Consider the following 22827-nt stretch of genomic DNA (forward strand, 5'->3'; position numbering starts at 1 on the left):
TGTTGAAGGCTTTTAGAGTCTTTTAGACTTCAACAATAAAATAATCCTTGGTTACAAGATTTATTTCTTCCAAGTGAATCTTCTTTATTTTGGGATAGTCAAACAAAAGCTATTTTATATATTTAATCTTTTACTTTTTTCACACTATGAAAACATTTTTAAACCTTTCATCCTCCACTATACTGTTGCTAAAGTCGTGAATTAAATTCTCCTTCTCTTCCTGGGCATTTTCTAGGCAGCGTTCAATCTTTAGTGCAGCGCTTTGTCGTATGCCGTCTCGACGTTCGGCGCATTTCTGCTCTGGTGGATTTTTAAGATGGCTACCAAACATGGCGCAGTGGACTCTTTGTTTACCCGTGAGATGCTCTGTTATGCTCTCATCGAGTAGATTGGACACAGCTGCCCCGCTCTTTGGCTCTGGTATTCACCCCCGTTATGACAGAACTCCAGAACAAATCCACTTCACATTTAGTTGTCAGCGCGCTGTCATGGAGAGGAGACACCTTTATACAGTAAGTGTATAATCTCTGAAAGAAAAAGAGTTGTGCGCTTCTGTTCCCCTCCTTAATGCTCCTAGTCACTTTCGGACCACACTCTGCTCAAGCATTTGGATGGAGGAGGGGTAGGAAGAAAAACTATTTTGCCTTCTACTTTTTTTTTTTTTGCATCTTAGAAAAGCTTAAAATAATCTGTCAAACGCAATGATACAAGGCGTTTTGATGGATGAGTTTGTTTTTACTCTCGTTCTCAATCTTTCACCCCTTCTAGCGTTGCCATTCTCTGGATGTCTTTTCTCTGGGAAAAGCCATTATTCCCCTTTCCTTCCACATTTTACCAAACCAAATTCACTGCATCAGTCCATGCCTGGCCAAAGGGAAGAAAAATCTATTCGGTTAGAGTTAAATTTCATTTCCTTGCTTACACATACAGTCTTTTTTTTTTTTTATTAGTTCTTGATCGTAGCATGGAATAACAGTGTGATATTATTTAACCGTTGCAGCCCAATATGGTGAGGCATGGCAGTGACTGTTGTAATTGAAATTTCTTTATGATTAAATTTGTGTCCATGCATCTCCCAGGAGAAAGCTGGCTGATTGTTGAGGTTTTGCTTTTTGGATGCATTTAAATTAAACCATAATTGCAGCCCGGTGCTGGACCACTAGATGTCTGGGAATATTTCGGGTTTAGCCATTCAGAAGAAAAAAATAAATGGCTAAACCCACTGGGGTGGGGGGGGGGGGTGCTAAGTTATACGCCCACATTTTTTTGTTTTGTTTTTTTATTTTATTTTCATTTTGTAGCTGCTAGAACTATAACTGTAAAGAAACTTGCCACTTAATTAATTGTGAATATTAAAAGGTGAAATTTAACCAAGCTTGATAAATCACAATCTGGAAATCTTGGTTAGGCTTTCCTAGATTTATCCAGACATCTTAAAGCAGATGGTTGATTTGATTAATCTTGCAATAACAATTTACACCCCAATTTCAAACCAATATTTTAGCTGCACACCTCTGCTTTCTTCCATTTTGTACTTTGTTTGTAGACAAACCATTTTATATCCATCTCTGCAATCTTTGTATAGCAGCTAACTTCTGTAGGTATTTTAGTATTTTTTTAATTAATTCTGATGCTCGATGATCATCAAGACTTCAAATTTCACCTGTAATTTAAATATGCTTTTTTTAATATATAAATTTATGCTATCCCCCATTTCTATTGATTTTGGGTTTGATTCCCATTTAACCTATCATCTTTCGATAATTAATTATACAAGACCCAATACAACATTCTGTCATAGTAAACTCTGAGCAGATCTTAGAAAAAAAAATGTAAATCACTGGTTGTCACTCCAGGTTTACTACGTATCCAGAACAGGTATTAATTGATGTACTTTGTCAGTTTGAAACTTCCCGACCAAAAAAGGTTAAACAACAAAACGATGAAAACTTCTATATTAAAAAAGGGAGAAGTTGCAAACTGACCAGCACTCATCTGGGTTTAACAGACAAACCCATCTCTCACACTCTATGGTTCTCTTTTTTTTATTTAAAAAGGGGGGGGGGGATGTCATATTTTTCATTAGAAAATCAAAGCTATTTCTTAATGGAGTAGGGATGTTATACATTCAAGCTACAGATGTTCTTATCATCAGCACAACAGGTGCGAAGAGCCGAGGCCTATGCTGAACGTCCGTGGCTGTAGTTGTCTTTGGGAAGCTTGATGTCCTGCTCTGTGTTTTCCCAGGATTAAACTGGTTCAATAAATCAAGGAAGCGATGGCTGGCTCGAACAAAGAGCAAAGACAAACACAATGCCACGAGCAAACGCTTTCTGTTTATTTGGACGGGGATAACTGCAAGCAATCAAAGCCCGAAGTCCTGGATCACAACACAGCCCCGTCCTATACATACTCGCAGCAGATGGTAGCCAGTGGCAAAAAAAAAAAGAAAAAAAAAAAGAGCTCCACGAGCAACAATGCGGACTGCTACAGCAGGGCCGTACATCAGCGCTCGGTGACAGATGTCAGTGTTTGCCTTGTCCGAGAGGAAAAGTCGACATGCCAACCAGAATTACGCTGCTGTCTGGTCACGGGGAGAAGGAGGGTGTATTCAGCTCTGATTCGACTTGATATTATCATGCTCTCCTTGATGAGTGAAACTGACGTGTGCACAACAAGCGTAGGTTTGACCAGAAAAGAACATTTTTCTAGCTGTGCTGTGCGCGCTAAGAATTTTCAGATGGATTCTGGTCAAAAGAACGGGTATAAGTCAAAGGAATCCACCATCCAAAAGTCTGAATAATGGTTTGAGAGAGAATTACATCCATTGTAGAAAGTTCTCATAATTAAAGCTTATTGGGGTTCCTTGCAAAAGTATTAATTTCCCTTCAGCTTTTTTTCCCTCCACATTTTATTATAGTAGCCACAAACTTTAATGCATTTTAATGGGATTTTATTTGATACAGTAACACAAAGTAGTGACTGTTATGAAGAGAGAGGACAATTATGTCATTTTCGGTCTTCTCTTTCCTACAAATGAAAATCTGACAAGGATGTGCTTTTATGAAATATCAAAATTGAACTTTATGGCCTAAATCTAATACAGTTTGTACCCTAACATGATGCTGGCGGCATCATGCTGTGGAGGATTCTTTAGTCAGCGAGGCCACAGTTAATGGGAAAAGGGGTGTAGCTAAATACAAGACATGACAATCCTGTGGAAAAAAAACAACAAAAACAAAACATGTCTGCAAAATCAAGATATGACATTTTTGTTGTAGCGAGAATGGTTCTAAAGATACAACCAGAGCTACAATAGAACGGTTGTGAATCAAAGCATATTAATGTATTAGAATGGAAAAGAAGAAATCAAGAGCTAAATCCAATCAAGAATATTTGGAAGCACTGGAAACTTTCTAATACGCTCCTATCCATCCAGTCTGACTGAGCCTGAGCTCCTTTACAGAGAATAATCTGTATTCTGTAGTTATGTAAAGCTAGTCGACATACCCAAAAACCATGCAGGTTTAACTTCAGCTTATTCTACACCTCTGCAGGATCCCAAATGTGTCGACCCAGTTGTCCCGATACAAATATACACACAAAGATTTTAGATTGTGAAAAAAAAAAGATTTCGTTCAACTTGCCAATGTTGTGCTATCCTGTCTTGGTGTATCGCAAGAAAATACCAGTAAATTCTATCAATGTTTGTGGAAAATTGTTTGAGTTACGAGTACTCTAGCCAGGAAATGTACTTTGAACAAACATTTTCTGTTTCCTGTCTTTTCCACTGGTTCTTGATCTGATCAAGAGTAATTTCATCCGTCTCTCAGATGCTGATATCCATTTGCTTTAGCTTCTCTGAGGTGTTCGCTCGTACAGTCTTGCATATTGCATAGTTTTTGCTTAGATCGTTGTGTAAATCGGTTGCTGTCTTTCCTCTAACTCGAAAATTGCATTTTCTTTACGTAATGTATGCGTTTTCACCTAAATATGCCGTATCATCAATTAATAATTGTGCAATATGCTCCTTTTTTTCAAACTATTCTGCTTTAGAACTTAACTTCAAATTAGCTTTTTATTCATATTACCTAATCGAGTGTGTAACTCTGGTGTGTCCTGTTTGATTTTGCCACTGCCACGCCCCAATCTCCCCATTGTGGGTAGTTCTATTTCCATTTCCAGTTCACCGTCTAAATGACCTTCTCTTTGTTGTCTTTGTGACTATGCTATTGGCACAGTTGCTTTCATGTTTGTAAATGTTTTTGACCCAAACTATTGATTCCAGGTCTGTCTTTGCTTACTGAGAATATTGGGAATACTAAGATTCAAAGATAAATTATATTTGTTCTTGGGCAAATATTTATTTTCTATGTAGTTTCTTTTACAATATTTTCGTCAAAATGCCCATGACCGTGTGTCAGTGCGGTTAACACAAAGTCAGTCAAACAACACAGAGCCAACGATATGGCAGCGATTTGATCTATTTAAAAAAGAAATACTTACCATTTACATTTAAAATGTTTGGCTTCCATCTGTTCAGTTCTGATATATTTATGGCTTCTATTTTATTTGGGATGAAACTAGTGCTTTTCTAGATTCATGGTGCCACTTTACATCTTAAAATCCAGAGACAATACATTTCCATTGTGTCACATTCAGTGCAATATCGAGTGTTTGAATCAGCTTCTGATTTAAGACTTTACGTTACAGTTTAGCCCACGTCGAACCAGTCCGTCACCTTTGTTGATGTTCTTTATTGTTTTAGTTGCTGAATTTAGGGTAACATGTGGCTGTTCTGTTTTCATTGTCCAAAAGTTATGGAAGTTTTTAGTTTTGTCGTGTTTTTATCGCTTCAGAAAAAAAAAAAAAACATTAAAGAGAAATTGTTATTTTTTCTGGGTTTGACCTGCTGATCACTAATCACAGCCTTTTGTCTCGCCGTTTTATGAAACAATGATCGTAGATGATTTCGTAAATGCGTGCTGGGTATTTAAATCGTAATTATTATGGGTGAGAAATGAACAATAGAAAGTTTTTTTTCACTCTGGAATTTTTAGGTCGAACCATAAAAACTCATTTCACTGAACAGCAGCCTTTAGGTTTTTATGCACATTTTTTTGTACAGACTCCTACTGAGCGTTCCCCCCAGTGTGTGGTCTATAGGAAGGGAAGCTGCATTTACTCCCCCCCCCCCCCCCCCCCCCCCCCCAACCATCCCCAGTCAGCCCGGCGACAAATGGAGAATGGCTTGGCTCAACTCGAAAAAAAATTATTTATCTGGCTCCTCTCCTCCTACTCTCCAGCACGGGCTTTGTCAAGTCAGGGGAAACCATCTGCTGCCCGGTGATAATGGTTGGCCAGGGAGGGATGGGGACTACAAATAGGGAAAGGAAATAAAATTGAGAGAAAATGGCAGCTACTGTCCCAGAACCTACAGTACCTTCTCGCCTGCCTGCAGCAAGCCTGCCATCTTAATAAAAAGCTTTCCCTGATATCTCCTGGCTCCTCTGGGCTCGTGTTAGCGAGTCTGTGCATGTGTGTGTGTGTGTGTGTGTGTGTGTGTGTGTGTGTGTGTACATGCACTCCAGTGTTTCCTGTGTGGATGTGTTGGCGTCTGCGTTTTTACTATCTAACCTTGATAATTTTCAAGTCAGGATTGTTCCTGAGCCAAGCTGATACGCTGTCAGCGTGATGGCGCTGACTAAAACCCCTTTCCTTTTCTTTCCCTCTTTTACATGGCGCGCTAGATCACTTACAGATGGACTGCTTTTCAGAGTAATGAATTTTTTCTCACCTTTTTTCCCTCCCCCCCACCTCCCCACCGATTTCAGAAAACATGTGGGAGTATAACTGCATGCGTGCTGTAATGAAAAGTTATCTGAACGCAGATAAACGTAAAGCACGCCCGCAACGAAACGCGTTAAGCGCCGAGGAGTCAGAGGAGTAAAAACACTTATTAAAACAAACAGCAGAGTAGAGAACGCGGCTCTTCACACTGAAACGGTCTCCCTGTGTCTCTGGGGCCGCGCGATGCAATTGTGCGCTTTGGGCATTCTCCGAGTGAACCGTTTCAGTTTTCTCTTGTCTTTGGCTGACAGGTTGAGCTGAACAAAAAGACCTGACAGTCTGTCTCCACCTAAACCCAGCGTCATGCTCTCACTCCATCACTCTGTTTTCTGCTTTGTCTTGACATGTTTCCTTTAGCTGCTTTTCTCCTCTTTTGCCCCCAGCACTTACAAACTGTCAGATAACTTTGACTATAGATACATCACGTAGGTGACACTCATTGAGCTTGTCTGCTTTTATGAATCTGTTCATTAGACAGCAGATGCTGTGCCGCATCAGTCGCATGTAATATACGTTTAAGTGCTGAAGGGCCCCTGTGATAAATCTGTCTTCAAACTGGGAGGGAAATGTCTTCAGAACAAGGATTGATTCAATCCACGGCGACTTGCCAAATTATTTATTCCCTCTTTAACTTTTTGTTGCATTTTTTGTCAGATTAAAAGCATAAACTAATGGAATAGACCAAACGGATAGTATTGGGTAATTGTCAAGTGGAAGGGAAGTACCTGGTTTTAATGTTTAAAGTTTTTTTTATTTTTTTTTTATAAAACAAACATCCTAGAGGTGTGACCAGCTTCTGTATTGAGCCCCCTTTACTCCGATACCCATAAAAAAAAATCTGGAAAACTCATTCCATTTTAAAGTTATAAAATTAGTAAACGGAGTCCATTTTTTTTCTACTGTCAGTATAAATGCAGCCTTTCATGAAGGCAGACAGGCCAGGGAGATGGTTGTCGAAAAGTCTGACGCAGGGTTAGGTGATAAAACCAAATCCAACAGGCCGTTCATGGAAGACGTCGATCTGAGATGCAGCCAAGAGCATGGTAACACTGGAGGAGCTGCACTGATCCACGGCACAGGTGGAGGTGTCTGCGATGCCAAAAGCTTTGAACATGTCGCTGAGCACTGTCTACTCCATCATCCGTAAATGAAGAGAGTATGGAACCCGCTGCAAAACCAAGATGTGGCCGTCCACCGAAATTGACAGGCCTGGGGAAGGAGCGCGTCAATCAAAGAAGCAATCAAAGATGCCAGCGGTTACATTTGGAGGAGCCGTGAAAATCCACAGCAAACTTGGGGGAAAAACGTTTGGCGAGTCTGTCTACATGTCAAGTATTAGTTGTGCACTCTACAAATCTGATCGTCTTGTAAAAGGCAAAAATAGAAACCCGTCATCGGTAGTCACAAGCCGTGAAGATACAGGGAAAATGTGTACGTAGGTGCTCTGGTAAGATGAGATGAAACCCTTTGGCCTATGCATAAAATGGCACGTGTTGCAGAAAACGAACACTTCCCATCATAAAAGAATGGCAGCTATGCTGGTGGCAGCATTATGCTGTGGATGCAATTCTTCCACATGGACACAAATGCCCAGAATGGTTTGAAAGATGAATGTAGTTCAATAAAAGACCATCCTACGAGCAAATCTGATGGCGGCTGCAAAAGACTTGAAACTGGGCTGGGGGTTTACCTTCCAGTAGGACTATAACCCTACTACACCGGATACATTCAGAGCCACAGAGGGATGCTTTAGATCGAAGTATACTCACGTGTCCTGGAACAGCCCTGTAAAAGTGCAGACCTAAATTAAATTGAGAATATAGTGAACATTTTTTTGTTTTCCATGCATATTAGCAGAGTTCAAGACAATTTAGCAAAACTTTCAGCTTCTAAAGTAGGTCTGCAAAGGTAGTAGAGAGACCTACCTGGAGACCTTCAGCTGGGATGGAAGTGATAGCTGGTTCTACAGTCAATTCACTCAGAGGGGATAAATACAGAAGTGTGCCAAACAAAAAAAAAATAATATTCAAAGAAAATTTAATATCATCACCTGCTACGTGTGTTGGGACGGTGGCATACAGTCCATAGAAACTGCATCGAAGTTTCTGACAAAATGTGAAGGTGTGAACAAGCCACTGTATGAGGCTGCATAGTCATTTGCTATAAACCAAATTGTTTGGGCTGCATTTCTGCCACAGAGCGGTCAGTGTGACAGGAGCTTTGTCGACACGGCTGTTGGAATACACGACGGAGTGCTTGATGGAGTGGACGCAGGGTCGAGGGGAGGAGGGTGGGGGGGATTAATGGAACTGAGGGATGGAGGGATCAGGCGTGAGGACGCGGGAGGAGTCTTGTGACCAGGTCCTTTCTATTAACTTAGGGGGCTGGCTGGGGCAGGAGGCGGAATAAGGCTTGGCTCTGCCCTCTGCCTGCCCAGTTGCTAGACTATAAGCGTCCCAACTTCTGATAGGGAGAGACGAATATTGCTCAGAGGTCTGCTGGTGATTGACCCTGTGTTTTCATCAACCTGCGCCGGCCTGATAACGTTTCTTACTCCCCGTCTAGAGCAGAAAAAAAAATATTACAGAAAAGAAAGGCTTAGGGAACTTTTAGCTGCTTCTTGCAATAAAGCTTTTCAATTTCCGTTCCCCCTCGCTTCTGTGAAAAAGAAGTCTTTATTTACTGCTATGTTTGAGAGCTCAGGGTTATTTTCTGTTTTCGCAAAATTAGGAGGTGAAATATCTCTGAAGAATCACGGTCACAATGCAGCCCGCCCCCGAACGTCGACGTCCACGGACGGCGAGATTGAAATTTTTGCCGTCTGCGGAGACTCTCGATGCGGCGAGCAGGACTTTTTCTGCTTGTCCCCATTATACATGGGCTGTAATCATCACTCACTCACTGCTAATTATACGCCGCCATCGCCGCGCACTCCTAGACCTTGAAGAACTGTTCACGTGGCTGCAATTTGCAGATTTTATCCAATCTTCAAGGAAAACGTCCTATTAAAAAAACCACAGTTGTTGATCAAAATATTTTTGGGGCCGCTGAACGGAGAAAAAAAAAAAACAAGGCAGCTTAGAAAGCACGGGGGTAATCAGTTTTTCCCTCCCCCGTGCCTCCTTTTTCTCTTCTCTCTGTTGGTGCCCTGCACTAATCAGCGGCGTTGTTTGTGGCTCTCTCTGCTGCAGGTCTCCGGCCTGTCTCCTGGAGACAACCAGACCCCAGGACTGCTGCTGGCTCCCGGAGTCAGGTGGGGACAGACGCCCATCAACCAGCTCACGCCCTGGGATACAGACGAGCCCCCCGCCAAGCAGCACAGAGACGGCGAGCCCACTGGTAATGAGTCACACGCGTTCGGCCTTTCCGTAAACACACACACACATTTGTTTGTTTTTTAGTTGCAGCCGACACGGGTTTGCAGAGTTTTACACCGTCGGTATGCATGTGTGCAGCAGATGTGTGGGTTTTCTCGCTCTCAGCCCGTGTCAGCCCTGGCCGGTTCCGCTCGCCCCTAATGCTAATGAGGCATCCTGCCCTACTAAAAGTGCAGATGTGCTTCACAAAAGCACGCGAGCTTTACAGATATAATCGTGCATAATATACAGCCATAAATATCCTTGCATAGAGCGAGATCACAAGGCAAACCGCGCCATATAAAGGCGCTTGAACGTAACCTCTGGTTGTTGTCTAAGCAGTGCCTAATTGTGAGGCCGAAGGAATTTTATTGATGCTTTTAATCGTTTTCAAAAATTTTATGAAAAAAAATGTAGTTAAGCGCCCACTTAGTCAATATTTTTGTCATACCTACAAAACACCTACATAAGTTTTGATTTAAAGTTTTTATCTTTGATGATCACTAATTATTTTTTTTTCCTTCCTGAACATGGGAACGTCTTCGCAGAACAGCTTCGTTTATACTGAGATGCATTTAAACAGATTCACCTCATTTCCAAATGGTGTGACTTCAAAAGGCAAACTGGATTTTATTTAGGGGCATCAGAGTAAAGGGGACCAAACGCAGACGCGCGCGAGGCTTTTCAGCTCTTTATTTGTGGAATGTTCTTTAAATCACGCTTTATTTCCATCTGCATATGCTTTTCTACTCTCTTTTAGGCTATCAAATGAAATCTCCATAAAAACTGTGCCGCTTCCACAGAACAAAACGAGGATGGATACTTTTGCGAGGCTGCGTGGAAATACAAAAATGTTTAGTGTTTAGCTGAGAAAGAGCACATCACAGTCACTTGGTGCTTTATTGTCCTTTTTAATGGCACTACAAGGCCTGCTGAACTGATTGAGTTTCCCTCACATCTGCACAGCCAAATGTAGATGCCACCTTTATTCTTTTCATGCTTGTGTAAAAGCTGTATGGCGCGATGGTGCCACTGCTGTGCAGCGCACCAACCTGACATTAACGAGTTAAGCAAGTACTGAAGCTTTTCTTTCTTCTCCTTTTTTTTTTTTTTTTTTTACTTTTGCTGTAATGAACTCGCCCAGAATGGCTATGCCCCGGAGCTGTTCATTTCCTTCCTTTGCTCTGCCGGCCTCTGCCTCCTGCTCATCACAAATGTGTCTCATTTAAGAATAATACGTGCGCCGAGCCGGATGCCGCAGAAACGGCGGCTCCGGCAAATTCCCACCGTGGACAGCTGGTTCTCTGCGGTAGCAAACATTTTAAAGCACAAAAGCCACAGTGTGTGAATCTAAAGTGCCTTCCAATTATAATTTGACGATCTTTAATGCGAGCGGCTAATGGGCTCAATATTAAATCGTTTCCTAAGCTACTGAACAAGGATTTCTTTGAATAGAATAAGTTCCAGGTGCAGCCACGAGGCCGTCGACAGCGGCGTTTGGCTCCGCTGTGAGCCTCCCCTTCCCTTCCCAGCAGAGCACAGCAGCGCCCCACACCCAGACCTCGGCTCCTAGGGAAGTGGGAGGAGAGTGAGATGTCGCCAACCCACCACGCTGTCACATATGACACTCAAATCCGAGCATAGTGTTGCATAGTGATTTGCGTGCATGCGTTATTCCAAACTGTGACTGGCGTTTGCGACGAAGCCAGCTCCTCGCCACACTTCACTGAACTGTGTTGCCAGAAAGTTCTCTGCCAACTGTGCCAGAATTAATCAACGCAAGAAACTTCACTGCTTTTTTTTTTCTTTCTTTTTCTTTTTGAAAAAGTTTGTAATTGACAAAGTTTTTGTTCAACTTAAGTTTTTTGGTGTTAAAATAGTTTTGTTTTTTTTTCTTGTCAGGCTAAAACTGGAGATGATTAATAAACAATAAGGGGGTTTGAATCTTTTACTGTGAGATAGAAGAAGGCAATTACAAACATAGCTGTATTTTTTTTATCACGTTTTAATCAATGCAGTTTCTTCATGTCATTTAAGTAGGCAAGGACTGTAAATGTAGGTCAGTGTGGGCTCATGGTGACTTCTTTTTAAATCTAGTATTAAAACATTTTTTGAGAAAAGAATGAACCTGGAGGAGTGTACACACTGCAAAAAGGGAACTAGAAGTAAGTAAAAATTTCTTGAAATTAGTACATTTTTCCTTGGTTTGAGCAGGTATACAAGACTATTTGCCAATGGAATAGGACTTATGCACTTAAAATAAGAACAATTCATCTCCATCATCTTATTTCAAGTGCAGGGTATCTAATTATCTTATTTTAGGGGTAAAATATACTCATCCCACTGGCAAATAGTCTTATTTACATGCTCAAATCAAGGAAAAATATACTAATTTTAAGAACATTTTACTTACTTTTAGTTCCTTTTTTGCAATGCATGTGTTAATCCTGATCCAACACCACTGCTGCTTTAAAGCCTTTAGACTTTATTACATATGAAACACTAAAATGATCCTTTTTTCCAGGAAGACGTACAAACTAAAGGAAATTAAACGTATTGTTAGTGCTGATTAGCTCAATGTTATGTGAATTATAGCGCGAACTGGCCTCCCCTGCAGAGCTCACTTTCGTTCTTTTTCTTTTTCTCTCCGTGTCTTTTATCGCTTTTTGTTCTTCCCAGATTATTATATCAGCAGGGCTGGTTCCATAAATAACATGGGCTTCTTTTTCCCTGGCTTTTTGCATGCTGCGATTTAGCCTTTAGCCCCTTAGCAGAGTGCTAGGCTATTTTTGGAGCCTGGACCCTGGCAGAAGGAGTCGGGAGATGAAGGAGTAGGAGTGAGAGAGTTTGTGAAGGAGGAGGGGGAGGGAGGAAGTGTTCAGGTCCAATATGGCTAGCACAGCCTCAGCATCTATCGCCTCAGGGAAGAGAAATGATTGGCTCAGAGTGTGTGGGTAAACACAGACTTGTGCATCGACGATGCCAAATGCTGCATGAAGTGCGTTCGCCTTCGCGTTCAAAAAAAAAATCAGTTTATTGGTCTTGTAGCAAAATCAATTCTCTTAATATTATCGCAAAGTCGACTTTGGTTGCAGATTGGTAATTTATTCAACGGTCTTCTTTTTTTTCTTCATATTCAGAAGGCTTAAAGTCAAAAACAAACTTGGACTGACGTAGAGGATGGTGGTATGAAAAGTAGTCGGAGCTTGTCTCCTTCTGCAGATTTCTGCATTTGTTTAATCGAGTAGCATCAGACTGACCATCAGCTCTCTGAGGTTTTTTTAGTCATCCTTTCTCTTGATCGTTCAGCGATGACTCAAACAGCAGCTTCACTGAAAATTCTGATTTTTTGTTAATATTGTTGTACAGCTTTAGAAGTCAAATTGTTTTTAGACAAAGGGGTCAGAATTTGGCTTTGGTGCCGAATATCAATCAGAGTCATTGGACTAAAGGCATTTTGCCGATTTCCCGAAAACACGGTGGCTTTAGAGTCCAGCTAATGAACATGGTGTGTAGCAAGCATTACTTGCTCTACATTAGCATTGTGACCGTACCACGCTTAGATCAATCACCAATGACACTCCAGAAGCTACAATATCCATTTTATTTTCACAGAGACGTATATTATCCCAACAAAAGTTTATATATGGGGTGTAGTTTTCCATAAACCAGAGAGCTGCAGTCTAAAATCAACTCACACCTTGCTGCCACTACTGATGTTTGCATAAAGAGCAGTTTGCTAAAAAGCTAGCCTAAAGCTAAAATGTTTACTCTGTTTTTTTTTTCCTATTGCTCAGTTCCTATTAAGCTTTTGCATTAAACTTATAGAAAAAAAAGGTCTTCTGCTTCCCAAACTAGACACTCTCTCTGAATGCGATAACATTAATGACTTGTGTTTCACCTGCTGTTTGCAGCTTCGCCTTGTAGAGACAACTGTTCCGAGCACAACACACAAACGAGGCCCCCGTGACATTGTAAAGGGTGAAAAGGACTTTGATGGTCGAGGGAAATCAAAACTAATTCTGTCAACAAAATAACAAGGAGCCCCTACAGTACATTTTTGCACTCAGAGCACACAAAAAAAAAAAAAAAAAAGGTTTTGATTCTTAAAAGGCAGCCCCGAGTCCAGCCGTGGGTGCTGCTGATGTAAAATAGCGGCGCGTTAATGGTATTGGGAGCTGAGCTGAGTCAGAGGCTCTAAAACTGTTCATTAAAATAAAACCTTGATTGCAACCCAAAAAAAAATGAAACTTGGCATCAGATTGGGACAGCTCTGATTTTAAACGAGCCACAACATTATCGGGAAATGAAGCAAATGAAAAACCTTATTTTCCTCATCTAGAAGTCTCTGTTTAGTTGCGTTCATTTGCTGTATATGAAAATTCCTTCACGATTGATTGTTTAAAATAACTTGAAATCCACTCTAAATTGCGTCTTAATGACATTATTATTTTTTCATATGCCTTACATGTACTGACAAAGGCACTGGCATGCAGTGTTGATGTTGGGGATGTTTAAAACCACCTTCAAGATGCTTCCAGAAAGAAACTAATGCAGGCTGCAAGAATTAGGAGTGAGCTACGAATTCTCACAAACAAAGCATGTAAAATATGATCATTAAAAAATATCATCTGCATGAACAGTCACGATTAATGCAGATCATTACATTCCAGTGGTTAGGTTTCGCCACAAATGAAACACTTTCAGTTTAAACAGAGCTAAATGTAGAACATGTAGGAAACATAATTTTTTAAATAAGATCTACATAAAAATTGTAGAATAGGGAACCTAAAATGTTTCATCTTATTACCACAGAAACAGAATTCACCGGTCAGTTGCCAGATATTTGATCTGATTGTCATAAACGCTGTCGTCTATAATGTAGTAGTAGTGTTGTTGCATTGATGCTTGTTTCTTCTACGCCGTTGCATTTTACATACGTCCTCCTGTTTGTTTATCAGGTCCGGCCTGGGCTACACCGGTAGCTGCAGTAAGCCAGCAGAGTCTCCTGCCGCATTCCTATGGCCTCCCTCAACCTCCGTCCTTCAGCCACAGCGTGACCGTGCAGTCACCCATCTTGGGAGTAACCCCGTCCATCCAGACGCCGGTGGCGCCGCAGCATCCCCTGATGACCACCCACTTCCAGCTCACACCGCAGTCCACCCAGCAGGGGCCCTCCTTGGTGCTGAGCCTGCCCAGTCAGCCTCCGTACCCCACGGCTCAGCCGAGGGTTACAGCAGCCGCCCTCACCGCCCAAGCCAACCAGGGGGTTCATCCAAATCCTCACAGCCTGATGGGCAACGGCCACTTGACCTCTCACTCCGGTCTCATCCAGCCCCCGACCCTGCCTCTCACCAACGGCCAGGCGGCAGTTCATGCTCAGCCCACGGCCGCGGACAATCAGGACAGTTTCAACGGGTTGCAAATGCTGCGGACAGTCGGGAGCGGGAAGTACGAGTTCAGTGACCCGGGACATCCCAAAGGTAAGCCCGAACCGACTCGTCCTGCAAAACTCTGCACCACACGTACTCGGTTTTATACTGTGTTTGTATTTTTGATTCCCCCTGTAAACTGTACATTAGATTTCTTTGGTTAACAGGCTGAGCTTATAAGCGAATCCAAGCTGACACTTATTTCTTTTCTTTAGCAAATCACACAAACTTTGGGCTTTTACTTGCTGGTGACCTACTCTCATATGGGGTCTTTGTCGGATTGAAACGCGCAGGCCTGCGCTCTACGTCTATAAACAAGAGCTGTTTCACATGCCAGCAGCCATGAGCGGGCGCTTTAAACATTCCAGCAATAGGTTGTCAAGATGCAATTTGCAACCATAGCGAATCCACCTCAAAGCTGCTCCAAGGTTGCAGAGAATAGAGGTGTGACTAAAACCTGCTATACTTCTTATAAGCTGTTCTTTGGAGAAAGTCTTGTACTGATCCCGGACTGCTATACCACGGCAAACATCTGTAATATTGTGTTCTGAAATTGGTTTTCACTGTGTCAGGTTAATCTTTTTTTTTTTTTTTTTTTTTTTTCCCCCACTCTTGGCTGCAATACACACAAGTCCTACTAAAGACAAGGCAGCGAGCGGTTTCGGTCCTCGCCGCCACATCTCTCTTGAAATCTTTTGAAGCCTTGTTGACTCGTGCCCGTTGTGCGTGAGGTTGCCTCGCAGACTCCGCCTCGCGTCGGAGTCTGCAGAGCCAGAAAGCTGCGTTTGCTTCAACCTTGCCCGTTTATGACGCAGACCGCGAAAAACAGATGTTGGCAATTCCCCAACCAATTTTCCCATTTAATGAAGCTTTTAATTTGGGCTTAGATTGTTTTCTTTTACCTGACTCATTTTGATCAATAAAATGGCTTCCAATGAACTTGTAGATTGCGAAAAGCAATTATTTTGAGCGGCTGCCTGTGATACATTGAAATGAGGCTGCAGGTAGAAATGGAAGTGGGTAATTGGATAGGCTCATCCGCTTTGTCCGCTTGAATATGAACTTTTTAGACACTTCAGTCCCTAATAGACCCATTTACGTGTTCAAATGTATTCTCCCTGGCCAATGACATATATATAGAGCCTGATTGGAATTACAGTAATTGTTGAAATCAGTTTCCTGTAGTTCCTCCCTTTTCTTGCATTTAAACACATTTCAGTCTGCAAGTTATAGTAGTAAAGTGACAAACTCAGCAAAAGTAGGGGAAACAGCCAGCATCATTTAATTAGCAGCGATAACATCTCCTCAGCAGCATCTCCAGGCTGACATGAATCCTTTACATTTCCGCCGTTCCCACAGTAATGCCGAGCTGACTGCTCTGGCTGTCCACGCCCGTTCAGTCCTCGCGTCTCTCTTTTTAAGTTTTCCGCTTCTTTTCAAAAAAGTCCCAATTTCCAACCTACCACGGGGTGTTATGTTGTCTGTTTTAAATCAATTAACGCTGAATTTAAATGTGGCAAGGCTACCTTCTGTCCTGCTGTACTGGCATAATGTTAAAATATGGAGGGTAAGCTGTGGAGAGTAAGCTTTCTTCTGTTGTAGCCGTGCAAAGTGCCAACCTTCTGTCGGGAGTAAAAAAAAAAATTGTGATAAGACAAAGGTATGGAGACTACATGAAAAAGCAGTTCAAGCACAGATTATAAAGCTGATTTGATACAAATATACAAATATACAAATATATTTGTGGAAATAGCATATAATCCTGGCAAATGCAGTTATTTAATGTCTGTTAATGGGGTGGGTATTTTTCTCACGAGTAAAAGTACCATAAAAAGGACTAGTCGGTAAATCACATTAAGATCATGCATCGTGTGTTTTTACAGTGATGCACTATTCAGGATTTCCTTTGCACTGATACCGATTTCAGTTTTTTCTCTGAGTACTGTGCTTTATAATTCTCATTTTGATTGATTGTTTCCCCCATAGGAATTTAATGCAAAGAAGGAAAACGTGCTCCACGGCCTTTGATAGAAGTAGTTATTTTGAACTCATGGAAAATAAAGGAATTACAGTGTTATTACAGTAGGAACTACAGTATTAAGTATCCCCAGTGCATCAAAGAATGTGTCCCTAACCTCCATACTTTTTGACTCAAAAACAGTGTAAAGTTGTTGCATTTAAAGAGCAGAAATAGTGGTCTATGTCTGGGTGCATTTTACCCAATAGGGAAACATTTTTAGATTTTTCACTATTTGTCCTGCCAATCACCAATCAGATCCAATCAAGGATAAATTGGAGGAGAATGCTCCATGCAGTGATATTTAAGGAGCTTCAGCAGACAAACGAAATAATGGCTGATAAACGGTCGTTATTGTATTATTTTAAACTTTTTTATTTGTAGCTATGATAGGATATATATGATTTGAAAAATTTTGTGAGCTTGTTAAACTGGGAGACAAGCTGCAATCTAGAAAAGCCCAGGGGAGACTGCTAAAGTCGGTAATGCTAATGCTGGACCTGAGCATCTCTAATTTTAAAGGGGATATGTCACGCAAAATCCACTCTTTTTTTTTTACATTTTCTTGTATACGTGGAGTCTCTAGGAGAGCAGAAAAGTTGAATGTAGTCTGTCCAGGTGCTGCGTACCTATCTTCGTGTTCTTTTTAGGTCATATTTTCAAGCTGTTCAGTTTTCTCTGTTCTCTATTAGGTGTTAGCCCGGTTGCTGGACGAGAAGTTCCCCAGCCTAACCTGCTGACTCCTGTTAGTCAGGACGTTTGTGACCCAGCGACATGTGGAGGCTGTCACAGTGAGCTGGGTGAGGTTGGTGCGGAGGATGTCCGGAACGATGGTGTCAAAAGTCCACAAACAGGATCCTTGCATATGTCCCTGGAGCGTCGAGGTGTCAATGGATGTAGGGCTGTCCCAAGTTGACTGCATCATCCACTGAGTTGTTAGCCCTGTAGAGAAACTGCAGGGGGTCCAAAAAGGGTCCCTTTGATCTCCTTCAGGTTGACCATCATCAGTCTTTCAAAGGACTTCAGACTACAGATGTCAGGGTGACGGTGCTGTAGTCGTGTAATCCAGAGATGGAGGGTTTTGGGGGGGACCAGGATGATTGTAGGGTGTTTGAGGCAGGAGGGAACTTCACACAGCTCCACTAACCTGTTGAAGATCTGTGTAAAAGTTGGCGCCAGCTGGTCTGCGCGGGTTTTCCGGCAGGATGGTGATACGGTGTCTGGGCCAGGAGCCTTCCTGATCTTCTGCCTCTGGAAGAGCTGCCGCACATCAACTTCAGAAATATATTAGTAATAGTAGTAATATCGTATTTATTGTCATTGAAACATACATTACAATGAAATTTGTTCTTTGCTTTTAACCCATCACCCTTGGGGGGCAGTGGGCTGCCATGTGCGGCGCCCGGGGAGCAATCAGGGGTTAAGGGTCTTGCTCAGGAACCCAGAATGCCGGCACTGGGGATCGAACCGGGTACTTGCATCCTTCTCTGAGTGCAAGCGCGCTGCTCTAACCACTAGGCCACGATCAGCCCTGTATATGGAATACATGTCTATAATAATATAGACATGTTCATCCAAGATTAAAATAAAGCCAAATGAACAAATTAAAAGACTTTTTCCTTCTTTTCTCAGAAAAGAAAAGCGGGGCCGTGAAGCTGTAGAGTGGCTGTGAGCGTGTTAAACTGCTGCAAAGGGCTCTTGACCGATTATTAGTTTGTCACCGTTTGGAAATAACAACATGCTATATAGACAGGCATCTCGCATCTGGCATCCGAATAGATTCTGTGGAGCATCTCGTTGAACCACAAGAGCAGCTACACAAATATACCGCTGCACTTCAAATAAATATATAAAGGGAAATAAACAGGGCTTTGAGCCTGGTAACATAGTGCTGGAAGCTGATGTGGGTTTGTGACTTTTTGACAGTAAGGGCCTCCATCTCGCGGGATTGGGCCGAGCCATTTGTCCTCAACGCTGTCTGGCAGCAGGCCATGTGTGTCCGTCGGCGTGTGTGCGCAGTTGCACGCGTGCCTAACTTTCCTGGGCGTGACTGAGGGTGATGTTTTTGTCAGATGTCAGCCGTCGCAGCCTTAACGCCAAACACCACGGTGACAGAAATCGCCGTCCACGTTTGATTTGGCTGCGCCTTCAAAGGGAGCAATTTGTCTTTGCTCTGCATCAGCGGGCACATCAACAAAAGTTTGCCCTCCCCCTCTTTGTGTCCATCCGAGCGTCTGCTTGGCTCCGTCTGTCTGCGGCGTTTAGTGTGTTTTGGAGGCGCGTGCATGTGGATTCGCGCCGAGCTGCTGGAAGGCAGCTTTGACTTCATCACCTACTGAGACGCGCCAGCCACCTGGCTGTGATCTGTCTACCTGGTTCCTCCAGCCACAGCGGGGCTTTTTATAATACCTGCCTGTCACGGCGCACAAATCAAACTCCCTCTCACCGGTTGTTAATTTCCTCCCCGCCGCTCACTTCTTGCTTATTTGAGCCGTCTTTGTTTTTTTTCCCCTCCGATGCTGATTTTTATCGAAACGAAACAACACAAATCCTGCCACGCTCCTTCCACCCGACGGTCCCGCCGCATCTGTGGCTCCGAGCTCCCCCGGCCGTCCCGTTTTTTTGACCTCGCGTTTTGCTGAAATTCGGGCAATCCAAAACGACTGCCGTTGTTGTTGTTGTTGTTTTTTTTTAAGGGGACGGCGGAGGGAGAGAAGGGTGTAGCGAACGGCGGGAGGTGGGATTAGAAAGAGATGGAGACAGAGAGAGGCTGGTGCCCTGATGGGTAAAGCGAGAGGAGGATGCTGAGAGCGTGCGTCTGTTGACCGAGTCATTAAAATCAATGCTCTGGCTGATGGAGTGTCCGTCCGAGTGGGCCGGCTCCTCGCTCAGCGGGGACGAGCACGTTAGCTCTGAATGTGACCGAGCACTATTTAAAAGCAGCTCGCCATTCCAAAAGATGCATCCGTATAAAAAAAATCAAAGGGATCCTTTCTCCAGATCTGTGCCTGTTATCCCTGTTGCCCACGCCAGCTGCTGAAATCGTGTTTATGACATCCTTCTCCTAGATTGGCGTCTACTGAGGACCGGTAGGTGTTCACAGTGGAAGCTTGGGGTTTATTTATTCCTCCTCCCTTGTAAACTCTGTTGTAACCGCCTAAAAGCAAGGAGATGTACATGTTGGCAGATTTGGTTGTGATAGAAGTCCGGGGCCGAAGGCTGATCTCGTAGACCACCTGCTGCAGCGCTAAGCAAACGCCGCAACCCCAACGCCTCCTCTGTCATGTCAATCTTTGTAACCTGTCCTTACATCTCTGGGCCTGCTCCTTCTAAAGCTTTCTTTCATATTTTATTTATCTCTCTTACACACAGAGCATAACACACAATGAGCATCTGCAGTCTTCTGACAAAAGTCATGTGAGTGTACAACGCACACACACACACACACCCCTCTCTGGGCCGTGACACAATCTAGTCCAGCAGCACCCAGCCTCCTCTCCGCCCAGGAAGTTCATCTTCCAGTCAGCTCACATCAACCTTCATCTGGGGACCCGAGTCGCTTCGGAGCTGCTAGTGAATGCAATTAAGATGTCTTGCTGAGTTAAGATCAGAGTTTTACTTTGCCACGGCGAGATTGGCACGGCCTCGCATCCCCAGCGCCGCCGCACACCCCTGCTCTGCTGCGGCTGTTCCGTCCCTCTTATCTGCCTTAGTCATACTTTGGCCCCTGCGAGATTTTTTTAATTACACATTTGTGTTTGTTTACTTTTTTTTTTTGGTGGAACACATTGCCGGAGCTGCAGCGCTGTCCCCGAGCATATTGGTTCCCTCTACTTGTACCGTCTTTCTAGTAGACGAGGACTTTATAGCTGACGGAATGGGGGACAGCCTCTCTTTATGAGGCCAAGACATAACAATAATAGTAGTAGTATTCGTGCACATAATGCTAAAAAAATAATAATAAAAATAGTGTGACATGCCAATGAATTTGCCCCCTTTACTATTACACCTCGAAATAAAAATAAATTTCAACTAACTGCCTTCAGAGAGCCTGAGGAAACGACGTCAGATATGCTAGCGCATCTATTAGTCGGGCACTTACGAAAAACTTTTTGTGAGAGGAGGAAAAAACTTCATTGGTAGAAGAAAGCAATTTGAAATCCGGTGTGCAGTTTGCTACGTATCCCTGCAGGGAACACCTCATACATGTGGAAGAAGGTGCTTTCTTCCAGAACTCCATTCAACTTTGAATCCTGCCTCCAAATCACTACGTAGCAGTAAGCTAACGCTGTACGCCATCTTAAACCCACCCCAACCCTGTGGAGAAACATGGTGGGTGCAGTGTCATGCAGTGGGAATGCTTTTTCTGGAGCGGAGACAAGAACCTGTTACAGGTTCCCAAGCACAGAATGGGCTAGAGATCCAGCAGCAAACAGCCAGAGCTACAAAGCAACGGATTAGCTCAAACCCTGTTTATGTGCTATAAAGCACAGAGCGTGATCTAGCTGAGAATCTGTGGTGAAACCTGAATCGTTGTTGTCCAGACGCTCTCCATTCAAACTGACCGAGCTTGAGCAGTTTTGTGAGGGAGAATAGGCAAAGTTTGAGACTCTAGGTGGGCGAAGCTGGTAGGGGTATAACGATACATCGATCCACATCGATATATCGATTAAATGATTAACGATCCAATTACATCCATGGAAAATGAAAATATCCATCCATATCGTAGTTTTTATTTTAAAATTCACAAGGCATGAGACTAAAGTGAACATGTGATGTAATAATATTATTAGTATTTTTTTTAAATGATAAGGATGATGTTATTGATTTAAATGCCTGATGCCTGTAAGAGGTTAGAAATAAAATGGTCAAATCATGTTTTTGCTTTCTTGTGAGTTAATTTCAGTGTAAATAATAGTGTTAGATGGGCAGATGGTTTTGCATCATGTCGATCACATCGATTTTAAATTGCAGAAGACTTTATTATATTGGCAAATATTGTATCGCCAACCAAACAAATCGATGTAACTCCGTATTGTGATAAAGCTGGTGATTCACACCCCTAGAAGAAATATGAAATACCCAAAAGACTTGCAGCTGTAGATGCAGCAAAAGATGCTTCTATAATCCCTATAGAGTTTATGATTTATATAATCTGGAGGCTAAAGTCACATGTCATGGTTTTTTACATTTCTGTTTCATAGCTATCTTTACCTATTTGTATAATCTAAGAAGATCATAACTCTGAGGAGGTGGTAGGACAATTATTTACACGCAAATAATTGTCCTACCACCTCAGACTTATGATCTCTGAGTGTTTTTCTATATGATCTAAATAAACACATAAAATGTTATAGTCATAACTTGAGAAGATGCCCTGTAGTACTAGATTAAAAGAGGATTTTTTTTTGTTGTTGTTGTGGATTTTGGTTTTAAAAGTCTCTGAGGAAAACATTCACAAACAGATTGTTTTATTTTTTGATTTATTTTTTTTGATTTTGCCATGCCATCTGTAAATGCTCCAGTCCTCAACCTTGAGCTTAAGGTATTATAACTACTGACGTGTAAATATTTATTTCGATTCAACCACCAGAATGTACTGCGCGGGTGACAGACCAGTTATTAAAAACACAGCCACAGTTTGTGATAGCCACACAGAGACCATTAATCATAGTGAACACATTAATTAAACCTTCCCCTTTTCTTTCTCTGGACCCTTCCCTCTGTCTCCGTCTCTCCTCTGCCGGATCACGCAGACTCTTGACTGCATCCCCGCTGCCAATTATTTTTCAAAATCTGAAACTTTCACTGAAACAAATGGAAGCTAAATATGTTGTAAGAGTTGCAGAATTAGTTTTTTTTTTTTCCTTTTTTTTCCCAACATGCTGACTCAGATCAGCGTGCGCAGAATAAGCAGGGGCAAATTAATTAGAATCACTGTGGTGTTGTGCTGGGCGATTATCTTAAAGCTATCCACATCAGGATTAGCTAAAGCAGAACTGGGGTTATTATGAATCTAAAACAGGCTTAACTTGGGATAGGAAATGCACTGATGTGAAAATGTTTTTTTTTTTTTTCCCTTCTTCCCGTTTCCCTCTCATGACATTCTTTTAATTCGAGTTAGCTCTGGTGGAAACGGATTCACAACCTTCTGGGAGCGTTGGAAATTATT

At 42.5% G+C, this 22827-nt stretch overlaps 1 protein-coding gene across 1 annotated transcript in view; it reads left to right on the forward strand.

Annotated features, from left to right (window-relative positions):
• The first annotated feature begins 416 nt into the window (after nt 1–416).
• LOC105929095 (kelch-like protein 29) overlaps nt 417–22827 on the forward strand; it is a 202255-nt gene continuing 179844 nt past the window's right edge. The window contains exons 1-3 of the mRNA XM_036147621.1: nt 417–512; nt 9042–9189; nt 14168–14689. Of these exons, the coding sequence (XP_036003514.1) occupies nt 489–512; nt 9042–9189; nt 14168–14689 (694 nt within the window). The 5' untranslated portion in view covers nt 417–488. The remainder of the gene's footprint in view (nt 513–9041; nt 9190–14167; nt 14690–22827) is intronic.

Source organism: Fundulus heteroclitus, chromosome 15 (assembly GCF_011125445.2).
Source record: "Fundulus heteroclitus isolate FHET01 chromosome 15, MU-UCD_Fhet_4.1, whole genome shotgun sequence".
Lineage (NCBI taxonomy): Eukaryota > Metazoa > Chordata > Actinopteri > Cyprinodontiformes > Fundulidae > Fundulus > Fundulus heteroclitus.